This window comes from Desmodus rotundus, chromosome 3 (genome assembly GCF_022682495.2).
Source record: "Desmodus rotundus isolate HL8 chromosome 3, HLdesRot8A.1, whole genome shotgun sequence".
In the NCBI taxonomy this organism is placed as follows: domain Eukaryota; kingdom Metazoa; phylum Chordata; class Mammalia; order Chiroptera; family Phyllostomidae; genus Desmodus; species Desmodus rotundus.
Window position 1 is genome coordinate 25,090,103 of NC_071389.1, and position 16,426 is coordinate 25,106,528.

At 45.0% G+C, this 16,426-nt stretch overlaps 1 protein-coding gene across 2 annotated transcripts in view; it reads right to left on the reverse strand.

The window, feature by feature from the left end:
• The window catches only part of RHBDL2 (rhomboid like 2), a 51,562-nt gene that overhangs the window by 24,056 nt on the left and 11,080 nt on the right, over window positions 1-16,426 (reverse strand). For both annotated transcript variants that reach the window (XM_045190856.3, XM_024554859.4), the window contains exons 2-3: window positions 4,150-4,393; window positions 1,196-1,344 (exon numbers count right to left, since the gene is read on the reverse strand). In XM_045190856.3, coding sequence (XP_045046791.2) covers window positions 1,196-1,344; window positions 4,150-4,389 — 389 coding nt within the window. In that variant the 5' untranslated portion in view covers window positions 4,390-4,393. The remainder of the gene's footprint in view (window positions 1-1,195; window positions 1,345-4,149; window positions 4,394-16,426) is intronic.

The following is a 16,426-nucleotide window of genomic DNA, read 5'->3' on the forward strand; positions in this document are numbered from 1 at the left end:
GGAAAAATTGCCCTCTGTTTTTTTAAGTTCCTGTTAAATTTTTTTTTGTTACTTGCATATAAAAGCATTCCTAATTTATGCATCCCTGTGTATGACATATTCTACACAGCCCTGCAAATTCTTTTTGAGGGCCTTAGTACATGTCAGACACTGTAAAACTTACATTATAACCATTGTCTGATTTAATCACAGCAACCTTATGAGGTAGGTACTGTTACCCCATTTTATAGATGTGGAAACTGAGGCACAGAGCAATTAAGTAACTACTGTGCACTGTAACACTATACTGCCTTATATTACTAGTTAACTGTTCCCTCCTTGTCATTTTAAAGCCCGGGAGTGCAGAAGCCACATTTGCTCAGAACATACTTGTTAAATAGAAAACCAAAGTGTGGAAATGTCCACAAAAATGGGCAGTTGATGATTTTTGTCCCTGACTTGTGGAGGCTCTGAGCCCTGTGTCCTGCCGTGGGTACTTGTTTACCCACAGGCCAGAGTCATCCTTCAAAGTTGAGACAACTCGTAGACAAAGTTGGCCTCATCTGAAACTCCAGGGGTCCACCAGCGAGTGGGGCCAGCAGCGTGCCGTTCACTGTCTGCAGTGGACATGGTGAATCGTGGGTTCTGAGCAAGGTCATAGATGGCTATTAGCATTTAAGAAACTATGAGCAAAACTAAAAGGCAGACACTGCAGCTCCCATGGCTTGTATTATTCCAGGTAGATAACAATACTATACACTCACCAAAAAGTTCATGAATTATTTTTCTACGGGTGGTGGGGGCAGAAACAGTGGGAGTGGTGTTTCATGTCCTGACATTTAAGAACATCAAACAACCAGGGGAACATACGTTTGGTTTGGTAATGATTTGGTCTCTTCTCATTAATATTCCTATGTAAATACCAATATTAGGCAATTATAATGCAACATAAAATACAATGGACCTGGAGTTAGCACTAATGGGTTGAGGTCCTAGCTCTACAACTTAGCTGTGTGGCCGGGAGCAAGTTACTACCTATCCTAAGCCTCAGACATAAAACAGCAAAAGTAACAGCTGCCTCCTAAGGGTGCTGTGATGATCATACGAGATCATGGACATGAGATGCTTTGTCAGTAACAGAGCTGTGAACAAATGTTAGGGGTTACAATCACTTAGAGTCACCTCCGACATCAGTGACTTAACTGTCATTCCTTACCCAGCATGCACCAGCATGTACGAGAGAAACCTCCAGGCTTCTTCCCTCTTCATAGGATTGTAGATGAATGGACTCTCCAAGATGCCCGTGTCCAAGGTGATCCACTGTTTATAAGGCTTCCACACGGCATAGTAAATAAACACTGCCAGCTGATGGGGAGGGGCAGACATGAATGTTAACCATACCTTCTGCGGAGGGCCCACTCAAGCGTGTGGGCACCACCTTTGTTTCAAATGGTTAGCTCTCAAGTGGGCCACCTCACAGCATGTGCGCAGAGGATGACAGGCATTAAATCTCCATGCCATGCCCCTGACCACTGAACTCTGGTCATATCCTACTTCCTCCAGTGGCTAGGAGCAGCCCTAGACCAAACTGTAGAGGAGACTCCCTCTGAACCCCTTCTCCCTCTCAGATGCCCATTGCCCTCATCTTCCTACGCCCACCATTTGGTCTTTCATTTACAACTTAGTGTGAAGTGCTGGCTTCCAAAGAACAGGGTAGGGAAAGGGAAAAATAGTAACTTTAAGTTTACAGTGGAAGAAACAGCAAACACGACCTCAAACAAGTGATGAAGGCTAATGTCACCAGGGATGTCATGTAGCTGTCCCCTGCTCCCTGATGACATGATGGGATGTGATGAGAAGGTCATGTCACCTCTACAGTGTTGTTCCCCCAAACCCATACCTCCAGTCTAATCATGAGAAAAATGTCAGATAAACCTCAGTTGGGGGATATTGTACAGGATGCCTGACCAGTACTCCTCAGGCCATCAAAGTCACAAAACACAGAGACTGAGAAACTGTCACAGAGCAGAGAGACAGGAGCCATGACAACGAAATGAAATGTGACACCTGGGTTCCAGGGTACGGGAGGGACATAAAGAGATTAATGGAAAAATTACTAAAGTCCAAACAAAATCTGCAGTTTACCTAACAGTGATATACCGATGTGAGCTTCTTAGTTTTAACAAGCGTACTATAGAAATATAAGATGGTAATGATGGGAGAGACTGGGTGATGGGTACACAGGAACTCTCTGTACTATTTTCGCAACTTTTCTACAAAGCTTAAATTATTCCAAAATAAAAAGTTTATTGCAAGTAATTTTTCATTAAAAAAAAAAGTTGATCTTTCTGTGACAGGCAGATAGCTCAGCACCTGCCCCATGATCCTCCTGTGGAAAACCACCTTGTCCATAGAACTCACTGTGTAGGTGGTCATGTTTTGTACCACGTGACCCGATTCCCTTCCCCACCACACACACACACACACACACACACACACACCCCGGACTGGACCACAGCCAGGCAGCCAGTCTATAGACTGGAAGGATAACAAGAGGTGAGGGGCTGAAGAAAAGCAGAAAGAAGGATTCTGACAGCTCTCTAGTCGCAGGTTGTCTCACAATAAGACTCCTCGAGAAATTTAGACCTATGTCCCTCCAACCAAACAGCCTCAACACAAGCTTCTCCCAGCAATGTAATCTTGACACGTTAGCTTTACCTTTAAGCCACATGAGGCTACATCCCTGTGATAGTTCATTGTATGTGTCAGCTTGGCTAGACCACAGCACCCACATATCATCATTCTAGATGTTTCTGTGAAGGTATTTTTGATGCGATTAATGTTTAAATCAGTAGACTTTGAGTAAAGCAGATCACCCTCTACAACATGAGTGGGTCTCACACAGTCAGTTGTGGGCCTTCATACAGCAAAGACTAGCCTCTGCTGGGGGACAGGGAATTCTGCCAGCAGGCAGCCTTTGGACTCCAACGGCAACCCTCATGCCCTAGGTCTCCAGTCTGCTAGCCTACCCTGTAGTCTGAACTTGCCAAGCTCCCACAATCACATGAGCCAATTCCTTAAAATAAATTAATATCCCTCTCTCTCTCTCAACATATGTGTGTGTACATAGACGATTGATTGATAAAGAGAGAGAGAGAATATGTATGTTTATGCGTACATATCCTATTGCTTGTGTTTCTCTAAAGAACCCTGACGAATATAGTCCCTAGTAAGGAAGATGAGGCATCAGTAAGAATTAAGAGGATTACGTTAGCGATTTCCTTATGCCTCTGAAGTCCTCTGCCAATTCCTGTATGAGTTTTCAAGGTGAGGGAGAAAAAGCTAGGTTTGATGAGGTTCAGAAGCCCTGTCCTGGCCCAGTCACTGCGGTCGTGTACCAGAGACAAGGCATTCCACAGCTCTGGGCCTTGCATTCTTTTCTGGAAAACAAGAGGGCTGACTAGACGGGAGTCTGAAAACACAGTATGTACTGCCCACTATATACATCATTAGAGGACCCCATTTTTTCCCTGCTGAAATTTGGAGGCAACGACTCTTGTAACTCTTAGAACTCTTACTAGCCAATTGAAGTTGGTTCATAAGACCAAGTGAATTTGCAATCCCATGATATTTGGTTTCTAAAGTCCCCACCAGCTAAAATGAAATGAAGCCACTGGAATTGTAGTCACTGCCAGGAAGGGGACTTGTTTCAGAAATAATGCTCAACCTGCCCTGGCTTGTGTGGCTCAGGGGATTGAGTGCCGGCCTGTGAACCGAAGGGTCGTTGGTTCAATTCCCAGTCAAGGCACATGCCTGGGTTGTGAGCCAGGTCCCCAGCATGGGGCATGTGAGAAGCAACCACACATTGATGTTTCTCTCCCTCTCTTTCTCCCTCCCTTCCCCTCTCTCTAAAAGTAAATAAATAAAATCTTTAAAATAAAAATAAGAAAAACAATGCACAAGCCTTGGCTGAAAGTGACTGGGAACATAGGCAAAACCTGGGGGGAGAGCTCTGGAGAGGGTGAGGGGGAGTCCCGAGTGTGCTGTACTTGCCACCACCCAGCTCTCTTCACGCTTTCCAGTCCCTGATCTAGATCTGATGCAAACCTGCAGCGTGTTTGCGATTCCCCAGTGGTTCTTGCACTAGTGCTCGCCACCCAGCACGGTTACCTCAGCAAGGCTGATGGAGATGATGAACACGGGCGGTGGGAGGCAGGTGGCTCTCTCCAAGTACGTTCTTCGGGCATTTTCAGGAAGCATCCATTTTGAGACAATCTTGTGGACCTTTTTATTCCTGAAAGGATCTTCACCTTCCCCATCCTCTCTCATTTTCTCCTCTTCCTCCAGAGCTTCTTCCATGTCTCTATCCACATTCTCGACCTTCATCTCCAAACCGTGAGTAGCAGCCATTGTCCTGCACGGGAAAGGGACATGAGTGTCAGGGGGAAACACGACCCTGCAGTCTTCCTGGTCCTTTCCTGGCTTCTCCGGCATGACCTTGGTTTCCAAAGTGTTTCCTGTATGTCAGCAGAAGGCAAGTGAGGACCTGGCGCCTCGGTGCCCCAGTACTCATAATACCCACGCCCTCGTCACCAGTGTGTAATTGTGACAAAGTCCCAGGGTCTCCCCAAATGAGGGAGAGTGCTCTCGGCGGTCACTTCGGGTTTCATCTACTGCCACCACCCAAGGGGTGGACTGGAGCCTTTCACTACTTATACACCCTGTCCTTCCCCTCTGCCACGGACTTACGAGTCAACCACTAGCTTTGCCCTGAACGTAACATGTCTCAGAGCCCAAACCATGCACAATACATCACTGAACTTAGTTTTGTCTTAGCTTACCTGAGCAATCCCCTCTCCCCTCTTAGGTTCATCTTGCTCTACTTCCTGGTTTCTTTTCTTTTTTTTTTAAAGATTAAATTTATTCATTTTTAGAGCAAAGAAGAGGAGAAAGGGAGAGAAACATCAATTTGTGGTTGCCTCTTGTGCGCCCCCTACTGGGGACCTGGCCCACAACCCAGGCCTGTGCCCTAGACTTGGGATTGAACCGAAGACCCTTTGGTTCACAGGTCAGCACTCAATCCACTGAGCCACACCAGCCAGGTTTCTGATTCAGAATCAAAAGTCACTTGTTGAGCACCTACTGTGTACCAGGAGCTATGTTGAGGACTGTCACAGCTATTGACTCATTAGATTCCCACAACTCCAGGAGGTTGTTGCCCCATTTACAGATAAAAGACTGAGTTTCCCATCCACCCACTTCCCCAAAATAGCATAACTTTGATAAGATTCAAATTTACATCTCCTATTTCTAAATTAACGTGTCCTTTCTAAGTTACCACAACCGCCCATTCTGTAGCACACTTGAGTTAACAAGGCCATTCCTTACCGGTTCTTCAGATGCAACATCAACACCCTTGCTAAAACACATCTTCCCAACAACTCTCTGACACCCGAAACCCTTAGCTGAGTGTCTCCTAATTTCTACATCCAGTATTCCCTTGAACTTAATCCTTAACATTTAATCATTCAGACAATTATTCAACAAATATCTATTGAAAACCTACTATGTTTCAGGCCACCATCCCTATCCCAAAATGTTTACAATGTAATGGAGGGAACAGAGGTCAATGAAAAGAACACAAATGATTGTATCATTACAACTGTGTCGGTGACACCAAGCAGAGGCTAGGATACTGGGCAGCACAGCTGTAACAGGGGCTTTGTCTGCACCCTCTCCTCTCCCTGTGCCGTGGTGCCATCGTTTGGCCTTCTTTGGGTTTGGGTCTGTTACTTTTCACCCCTGGTTAAATGAGGTCAGTCACTCAATCAAGTGTTTCATGGTCAACATAAAGCAAGGAGTAAGGCAAGGCTCAAATATACTAAAAGAAAGAAATCGTGTTGCAAACTAGTACATAGTAATGATCTAATTTCTGTAAGAAGTAACGTACTAACACACACCCAGGAAGCAATCTGGAGAATTAACCATGATTGTATCTGCATGGTGGGATTCCCTAGATTTTTTGCCCCCTGTGCAGGAGTGGGCCCAGATTTGGAGGAGCCTAAAGCTTAAATGATGGGGGGGGGGGAGGGTTAGGAAAAAATTATATAAAATTAAAGTTGCAAAATTAAAAAAAAATTTACAAATGTAGGTACATTTGTAAATTAGAAGGAGCCCATGTGAGAGGTATGAAACTTAAGCTGTATTACTTGCACAGACAATCCATTTCTGTGCCTATTTTTTTAAGTATGTATTACTATTCTAATTTTAAAAACCTAATGAAGCCATACCTATGAGACCTCTCCTTGACCCCGAAGTCCCAACTACTATACTATGTTTCCCTTCCCCTTTGTAGCCCAATGTCCTGAAGGATGGGCTTGTGCCCACTAACCATCTCGTCCCCCGGATCCCCCCTGAAACTGCTGTCATGTTCAGCAGCGATGTGGGAGTCAGTCCTAAGGGTGTGTGTATGCAGAGCGCCCTTGGCACTTCAAAGCACATCCCCATGCACAATCTTCCATACTCCTCAAAACAATCTGAAAATAAAGAGAAGGCAAGCAGTACGTTCCCAGTTCTCTGCGTCTTCGACCTTGCCAGCAGATGTCTCTGCTGAAATCCCTTCACCCCCACCTTTCATCTCAACCACATGCCATTCACTGACTGCCCTCCCCCACTCCCCAGCCGCAGGTACACATCACAACAACGCTCTTGTCCTGCAACTGGGCTTCTCTCACTGGATGAAGACGGGCATGGCGGCAAGGTCACGAGAGGACAGGAACACAGGCTTCCATGCCAGCCAGACCTGGGAACGGCAGGTCTCATTTTCCTTTGCAGCCCCAGCCAACAGCCCTGGGCCTGGTACCACGGGCCGTGGACTGGTGGTTGCCAGGGCCTGGGAGAGCAGGGAGCGGGGAGTCACTGTTTGATGGGCACAGAGTGTCAGTTCGGGAAGACGGAAAAGTTCCGGAGATGCATGACGGTGGTGGCTGCACAATGTAAATGTAGTTAATGTCTCTGAACTGGGTATTTAAAAATGGTTAGAATGGCAAATTTCATGTTACATATATTTTACCACACATGAAAACGAAACAGCAATACAAATTTTCAAAGTCGTTATGGAGACTAGATAACATAGTGTTTCTCACAAGTCTGTACTTAGTAAATAGTATCTGACATTACTGATATTTGCAGCTCAGTCTGGTGTATCTAAACTTCCTAAACGTCCCCAAAGTAGTTTCAACTGCAATTGTTTTTAAAGCATGGGCAGTGGAGCCAAATGACTGAGATTAAAACACAGCTCTACTACACACTGACTGTAACTAATCGAAATTCTCTGAGCTTCAAATTACACCTTTGCAAAAAAAATTAACTATTTTTTTAGAGAGAGAGGAAGGGAGAGAGGTAGAGAGAAAGAAACATTGACTTATTGTCCCACTTATTCATGCATTCCTTGGTTGATTCCTGTGTGCGCCCTGCCCGGGGATCAAACCTGCAACCTTCATGTAGGAGGACTACACTCTAACCATATCAGCTATTACGCCAGGTCTCAAATTACATTTTCTAAAATTGTGGTTAAATACACATAACATAAAATTTACCATTTTGACCATTTTAAACTATACTGTGAACAGAGCTGCTCTGAACATCCCTGTACAGGGTTTTTTTTGAGCATCTATTTTCAACTCTTTGGGCATACAACTAGGAGTGGAATTGCTGGGTCATACGGTCATTCTATGTTTAACTCATGGGGAAAGCCTCAGGTTCCCTGTTAAAGTGCAGATAATAATAACACCGCATAGCATCATTGGGAAGATTTTTGAGGTAATGCACATAAAACACTAGAATAATAGCATTTGACGTGTAGTGAACACTCCATAATTGTTATTTATTATTGGCTATGAATGAATGGGTGGGAGTGTGGATGGATGACTAGAAATCTAGTCGAATGTATTACATTAGGCAAGGTTCCCCTTACGATAGGTTCTACTCAGTGAATTAGGGAAGAAGAGAATTCCCCTTTTGTTTTCATTTTCCCCAGCAACTTTTTTGGGACAAAACAGAAAAGGCTTCTTCCCTCCCCACATCTTCAACCCTTCCACTCACCCAGCCTTGCAGGGTCAGGCAGTAAGTCCGCAGATCCAACTGTTTCATTAATTTTCCTTGGATATTGATGATCGTTTCTAGTTTTTTGTCACTTCTCCTAATTGGCAAGACACAGTATGGATTTAAGATTAGCAGTTTTATTTATTTTTAAAGATATTATTTATTTATTTTTAAAGAGAAGGGAAACATGGGACAGAGGGTGAGAAACACCAGTGTGAGAGAGAAACATCAATCGGTTGCCTCTTGCACGCACCCTGACCAGGGATGGAACCTGCAACCCAGGCTTGTGCCCTGACTGGGAACTGAACCAGTAGCCTTTTGCTTTGCAGGCAGATGCCCAACCAACTGAGCCACACTGATCAGGGCAAGTATCAGCAGTTTTAACCACAAATGTTAAAGCATTTTAAAAAATAAGTTCAATTAGGGATGACTCACATTGTATTAATAAGCTCTATTGTAAATTTAAGCACCACACATGATCACGTTATGAGGAAATAAAATTCCACATTATTAACAATGTAACCTTACATCTATAAAAGGAGCTAGAAAAATGGGGATTACATTCCCCCTCCCCCACCACAATTTTCTCTTTTCTGCAGATTTCAAATTTTCCAGAAATTCAACAACTTCAAGCCCACCATTTGAGGTGTTTTAGTGAAATATGTTTCCTGGGCTGCAAAGATACCTGACCCATCTGGTTCCACCGAGACTCACAGCGTGTCTGCCTTCTTCCTTGGCATCTGCAGTACAGGGATCTGATGTGTAGTCCTAGCTCATTTAGGCTCCAGCAACAGATGAACACACCTGTAGTGACTGTGGCATTTTGTTGTCACCCGTCTTCTCAGTCAATCACTATCACATCCCGGCTTCCCATACCTGTCTGTGTGCCCTGCTCCCTGAGATCAGGAGCCTCTCCCTGCTTCACCTTATCTCCAACATCTGGTGCTGGATGTTCACAGGTGCGGCTTCCAGTCCCTCACATGCCCCATCCTCCCCACTCCCATTTACCTTCTGCTCCCCACCTGAATTTCTGAGCACAGTTCACCACCTTGGAAACTTGATAATCAGTGTGGCAGCAATGAGAAGGGCTGAGCCATGCTGACCCATAGGAGGCTGTGTGGCAATGGGTGTGGAAATGGGTGTGTTATGGGGTGTAAATTGATGCAGCCTTTGGGGAAGGGAAGGGGCAGGATCTGTGAATTATGAAAAGCAGATCCATCCTACACCCAGAAATACACCCTACAAATGAATTTGAGCAAGTGCACCAAGCTGTCTCTTAAAGATATTCTGTGTGGCACCGTTTACGGTGGTGAAAAATTACAAAGAACCTGAATGTACATTCAGGGCCGCTGCATTTTCTGACCGTTCTAAATCTTAGGTAGTTCTTCCTTACACTGTGCTGAAATCTACTCACCAGCACTCTGCCCCTGGGTCCAAGGTCCTCCCACCTAGGGTCTCACAAAGCAAGTCCAACCTAAGGTCATGTCATTCATTTCGTCCCTGCATGGGCGTAGCCTCGTAGGTCAAAGTCAGGCTAGAATATCTGGAAGAACACTTTTGATTAGCAGAATTTTTAGAAGTCCAATTGCATAGGAGTCTCAAAACGAGTCAGCCATGATTACAACACATTATGGACTCACATAGTTGCAAAGGCATCCAGGGGTATCAAATTGTTTACTTGGCCACTCTCATCGCGGTGTTACTCATTGAGTGGAACTATTTACTGCACTGACTGTGCTTCCTCGCTCACTAAACAAAGGTCATGCAGGCTTCTTGAACTTTCTTTAATGTTGGCCTGATGTCATGCTTTACCTTTTCTCTCCAGCAAAAGGCAGCCAACTCTTAGTTGAAATTACACCCATACCTGGCAAGAACACTGTAAATTATATAAATATCCAACCACTATGTTATATACAAATTAATAATGTCAACTGTAGGTGAAAAAATAAAAAATTAAAAACAAAAATAAAATTTAAAAATGTAAAATCACACACACATATCAAAACGTTCTCATCCTACTGGTAGGGAACAACTGGGGTAGATTGTTAGTGTGGACGAAAAAGGAGCCACACACTAAGCCTGGCGAGCTCAGAGAAGGTCCGCATGTTGGCCTTATAAACTCAGAGACCAAAAGTAACCACATAAGATGGTCTGAACATAAAAATTCCTCACTAAACCAGGTCATGAAAGTAGTCACGTCCTAGACCTGTAGCTTCCATGACAAAGGTCAGTCTTTACCTTCAGTGAGTCTATTGTCCTTTTGTTTCTAGAATAGCATACCTTTAAAATGTCAGAGTAATCCCCTTTCCCAGACCCCTCAGAGTACACCCACCCCACCAGAGAACCAGACCACAGAACCTCTCGTTTTTATCTCGTTCCCCACATGCCATCTCTCTGTGCTCTAAATGGTATTAACTTTCCTGTACCCACCAATGTAAAAGCCCAGGATTTGTTTGTTTTGGCCAAATGCAGGTCCTGTTTCTATTCTCTTTGGCAGCAGCACTCACTATGCTGTAAACATTCAGAGGAAGGAGGCTGGAAACAAGCGCGGTAAATGTCTCCTGCCCTTAATGAGTATCTTAGATTACTAATTCAGAGAAAAATACACGCCTCTTAAATGTACCATTTTGGATGTTGGTAGACAGACAGGTGTTAACCCCAGAGATTTCCCCACTTTACTTTCTCCCACCCGCTTAATCTACCACCAATGAATTTCATGTAACCCTCCTTACATCTCCTCCTTTAACTCTAACGCATAAAATCAGCTGCAAAATTGCCCCTCTCCAGAGCATTTTTCTCAACTTACTGAGATTTTGCTTCCCAGAAATTGTCATCAGTTTGGTTCAAATAAACTTATAAAAGTTTTCCACAGGTTTGGACATTTCTTATGTCAACAGAGAAGTATAAAAGACTCAGAGCCTTCTGGTCAAAAGTGGAGATGTTCCCCCTGCACCCCAAGAACCAAAGACCTTCCTTTCACAGCCAGCAAGTACCCTTCAAAAGGGGAGAAGGGGAAAGAACTTCCCTAATTCCTGACCTTATCTGGTAGCAGCATCGCTCGTATTATGAATCATGGAGTAGGTGTGCTGGCCAAGGATTGGAAAAGGCAGAGCTGTGCTCATTTACCCAGAATAGTTGCCTGCCTTTTTTTATTTTTTATTTGAATTTATTGGGGTGACATTGGTTTGCCAAACCATACAGGTTTCAAGTGTGTAACTCAATAAAACATCATCTGCACACTGCACTGGACACTCACCGCCCCAAGCAAAGTCTCTTTCCATCCCCATTTCCACCCCCTTTGCCCCTGTGCCCAACCCCACCTGTCCCCACCCCCTTTCCATCTGGCTATCACCACACTGTTGTTGTCTGCCTTTAAAAAAAAATCTGTAGAACTATCAGTTTCCATAAGGAACTCCACACAGGGGGCCCTCGGTATCAGCAAGGGATTGTTCCACAGAGCCTGCAGGTGTCCTCATTCACTATATACCACACAGTGGCCCCCAAACTCATGCTGTAAATTAGAGCCAGAGAGTGTCCGGTGATTTCATTTCAGACCCTTAATGATTCTATAACTGCCAAAGTCAAGTTATTTATAAAATCTGCTGTGTGAGGGGTATTAACCATGTTCAGTTCTGCACCCGAGTTCCCAAAAAAGAAAAGAAAAAAGAAAACTTGGTTTGTTAGTGGTACTTCTTTTCATCTTTCATAAAATTTAATCTCTCAAAGAGTAGTTTCTGTACTGGCTGAAAAACTTACTAAAATCACTTCCCAAAGCATTTGTCCTTGTATCTGTGAGACACACATGGTGGATCTCTGGATGTCAGAGGGCCTACACACCATCGAACTTGACATTCCGTGCCAATGTATCTAAAACTTCTCTTTGTGGCAAAAAGAAAAAAAAAAGTCACTTTCTCAGGCCTCTTCACTTTGTTTTCATTTTTATCACTGCACTATCAAGCGATCTATTTTTCTGAGTCTCTTCTACTCCTCCAACAAGAAACAAAGGTTTTAGTCACTCTGTGCATGTTGCATAAAGGCGGTATCACTAGTAGAGAATAAATAGTAAAGTCACATGAGAGGTCAAGGTGAAACAGTAGGCCTGGCTCACCATTACAGTAAGTGACTGGCAACAGGCGTAACTATGTTTCTTTTTTTTTCAGTTAATTTATTTTTAGAGAGGGGGGATGGGAGGGAGAAAGAGAGGGAGAGAAACATCAATGTGTGGTTGCCTCTCGCACACCCCCTACTGGGGACCTGGCTTGCAACCCAGGTGTGTGCCCTGACTAGGAATCAAACCTGTGACCCTTTGGTTTTCACAGGCTGGCGCTCAGTCCACTGAGCCATACCAACCAGGGCCAGGCATAACCATTTTTCAATTCATTCATTTACAACAGGCCATTGAGGGTAGCTAATGAAATACAAAACTGTAAGTGATGAATCTGCAAATGTGGAGGACTTCCAGTGTATTCTTTTAATAACACTTATGTAGTGAACATTAGTCGGTTTTCTTGGAGAATTCCTCATCTGATGAATCTTGGCAGGCAGCAGGGACCACTTCCTACTACAGAAGCCCAAGCCAAAAATACTCACTTTTTCCAGTCCTTAGCAGCTAAGACTAAGGTACATGATGTAGGCTTGACCCATCAGCTGCATTTGCTTAGGAAACTTCAGGCCAGAGCAGGGGCTGGGGAAAATTCTTTACAGCAGTGGACTATAAAGCAGTGGCAGCAATATCTGGTGTCCAGTGCCAGCTGTACCTTTGACAAAGGCTGCAGCAACGAGCATACAGCCGCGACAAGGCTGTCTTTGCCTACCTGGCTCTGTGGTGTAATTTGTATATAGTTCCTGGTCTCCCTTTGTTTCTGCTTGTTTCCCAAACCTTGTTTCTTCAGTCTTCTAGTGATTTTATAACCTATCTGTGAAATGATGATATACTGAGAAACATGTATTTGGTCTTCATCCCCATTTGGAATTTCCAGAGTGATAGAGGGGAGAGGAGCATCTTTTGTTATTTATAATAAGCTTCTCTCAACCATATCTGAGTTTATGCTAATGAAGTAACTCTTGGAGGATGGGGGCTGGTTGCCAGAGGAAGCAATCATGTGATCAGAGAGTTGGAACTTTCAGCCCCCACCTCTGGGGAAGGGAAAGGGGCTAAAGACTGAGTTTAACCACCAACGGTCAAGAACGTAATCAATCACGCCTGTGTAATGGAATCTCCATAGAAACCCAAGACAAAGGGGTTCGGAGAGCTTCCAGGTTGTTGAACACAGCAAGGTGCTGGGAGGTTGACGCACCCAGGGAGAGTGTGGAAGCTCCACATCCCGCCTCACACACCTTGCTCTATGCACCTCTTCCATTCAGCTGCACCTGAGTTGTACACTTTGTATACAGTGAACTGGTAATAGTAAGTAAAGCCCTCTCCTGCATTCTATGAGCTGTTCTGTGACCAAATTATTGAACCTAAGGGGCAGGTAATAGAAACCCCAATTTATAGCCAGTCGGTCAGAAGTACTGGGAGCCCAGACTTGCAATTGGCCTCTGAAGCGGGGAGAAGTCTCACAGGACTGAGCCCTTAACCTCTGGGTTAGTGTCAGAATGGCTTGGTATGTAAAACTCACACATTTGGTGTCAGAAGTGTGAGTGGGAATAGAGAAATAGTTTTTCTTTTACAACCCAATGTGCTTCCAATAAAACTCATTTTACTGGTATAATCAGCCAGAATCAGTTTATGTCCCTTGCAGCCAAGAGCCTAATTAATACACCTGACTAGCCGAGAACCTCTTCTCAACTCTATCCTGCTGCAAATTAAACTTGTTTGTTATTCTGTGTTTGGGAGACATAGTGTAAGGAAAGCACAACCACAGACCTGTTTTCTGGCCTGGACTCTGCCACTTCCCAGCTGTGTGTGACCCGGAGCAAGTCCCTTCCCAACTCTGAGTGACAGTGCGCTCATAGGCACAGTGAACCGACCAGTAGTTCCCCAACCCGGCTGTGCCTGAGAATCCCCTCCGGCACTTGTTTTTCGTACGGATCCTGGGCCCATCCTGAAGAAACTAATTTAACAGATTCAGTAGGTCTCTGGCAGGTACACCAGCGAAGTGGAGGCAGCAGCACCTTTGAGAACCACGAGCTCAGGCTCTCCAAGGGCCATTCCATCGCACGTACTCTGGTCTTCTAATGGAAGGCAGAGACAGTTTTATTGCTGTATTCCTCACGCCCAAGAAGTTCCTGGCATGTAGGAGATGTTCAGAAAATACTTGTATCTGAATAAAAAGTAAACAGAAACTCCCTGCAAGTTTTCAGTAAATCTAAAATTATTCTAAAATAAATAGTTTATTGAAAAGAATACTGGAAAGGAAGAAGGAAGGAAAGAAGAAGGTAAGGAGGAAGGGAGGCAGGAGGAAAGGTAAGAAGGTATAAAAGAAGGAAGAGGGAGGGAGGGAGGGAGGGGGAAGAGGAATTTTATCCATACCGAATTAACGAAGAGTCTTATATCACTGTGTATTAAAAAGCACCTCGTATCTCCCTTTTCCTTTGCACACCGCCCCCAATCCCCACCACATTATTATTCTGCCATCCCGGGCTGCGAGAGACCTGTGGAGCCACCACGCTGCAGAAGGGCTTGTGGCCTTTCTGTGAGGAGCTCTGTTCCTCAGGCTTGGCACTGCAAAGACCTGAGTTCTTCTCCCAGCATCCACACTTAATTTCGCTGGGCCTCCGTCTCCTCGGCTGTGAGACAGAGCTCCTCTGTCCCCTCGGTACCCTACAGAATTATTATAAGGATCAAACGAAGTAAGAGATGTCACATTAGTGAGCGCTGTGAGCCGGGCTCCATACTAAACACTTTATGGGCATTCTCTTCGTTAATTTTCACAACCACCTTGTACAGTAGGATAACAACACCTCTATTTTTTGGATAATAAAGCTCAGGCTTCCAGAAAACTTGATCAAGGTCATACAACCAGTGAGGGGAGGGTTGGGGGAGGAGCCCAGGGTGTCTGACTCCGAGACCCCACGTGTTCCTCTGCCCTGTGGCTTCAACACACCTAGTGTCACAGAAGTGTACATCTCTATTTCGATTATTTCTACCCCTTCCTTCCCTCTACCCTAATCTCCCTCTTTATCCTCCAGCTCCCCAAACAGAGCCAGACTAGACCCTGGGAGTTCCCACATGGGGGCTGCCAAAGAACTGGCAGGTCGCTAGCCCTGAGGATGGGGCTGGGAATCCCCACCACTCCCATTGCTGCCACAGGGAGTCGGCATGGAGACAGGCATCCAGGAAAGGAAAGGGTTTGCCTGTCTGAGAAGCCAGAGGGCTAAGCGAGGCTCACCTGCCCTTCTTCAACTCACCCAGGAGAGGCCACCACTTTAGACAACTCCTCTTTGGCAGAAGAGAGTTTGGATCATTTGCTTGTGTTTCTTTCCTAGCTGCATTCAAACAAATAGGTTCTAAATATCTGAATTGTTTTTTTAAACTGCTGGCCCCACCCATTCACTGGTACCAGGCAGGCCCCTGCCGAGGCTGTGTGCAGCCTTGATGTGGCTGGCCAGCAGGCTGTGCTGGGTGTACCCAATTGCTGCCCAGCTGGGCCTGGTGAGGAGGCTTTTGGTGATGTTGCTAGGCAACCTGAGTAATTGGAGAGGCCACAGATTGGGCTACTGGGCCACAAAGATTAACAGTGTCCTTCGTCACACTGCGAACCATCATTATGCCCAGTTCCAGAGGCCTAGGGCAATCTCTGTGGTTATGACCTGAAAGAGTGCTTTTTTAGCTACAGAAATCGAGAGCCAGCTTTTCAATATTATGGGTTTGTGGCTGTGGTTGTTTCTTTTTGCTATGTCTCTGAAGATACACTTGGAATAAATAGGCAAATGATTTAAAAACAAAAAAATGCCCTTTTTTCCAGAAGTTTTCCTTCTTCCTGAAGCAAAGCACTCTTGCTCTCAATTGTGAGGGCAACCCAGGTAGGGACACTCTGCTTCCTAAGGTCTCTGCGTGCCCACTACATGTTAAAAGCATCTTCCTTGGAATCCCACAACTGTGTCATGGTTCAGGGTTGGGGGACCAGGGCCTTGGTCATGTCTTTGTGTCTTTCTCATTCCAAGAAAATCATGATGCCTCCCCTTCCCGGTCTACAGAACCACTTCTACTTATCCTATTTTAATGGCTCCTCCCAGTTGCCCTGTGAAGAAGACATCATTATTATTCCCATTTTACAGAGGAACAACTAAGGCAAAAAAAGGCACCCATGATTACATGCCAAGTCACAGCAAAGCTGCGGCACCAACCCATTTTCCTGAGCCAGACTCTGGGCTCCCCACTATACCAGAGTGTCTCTGC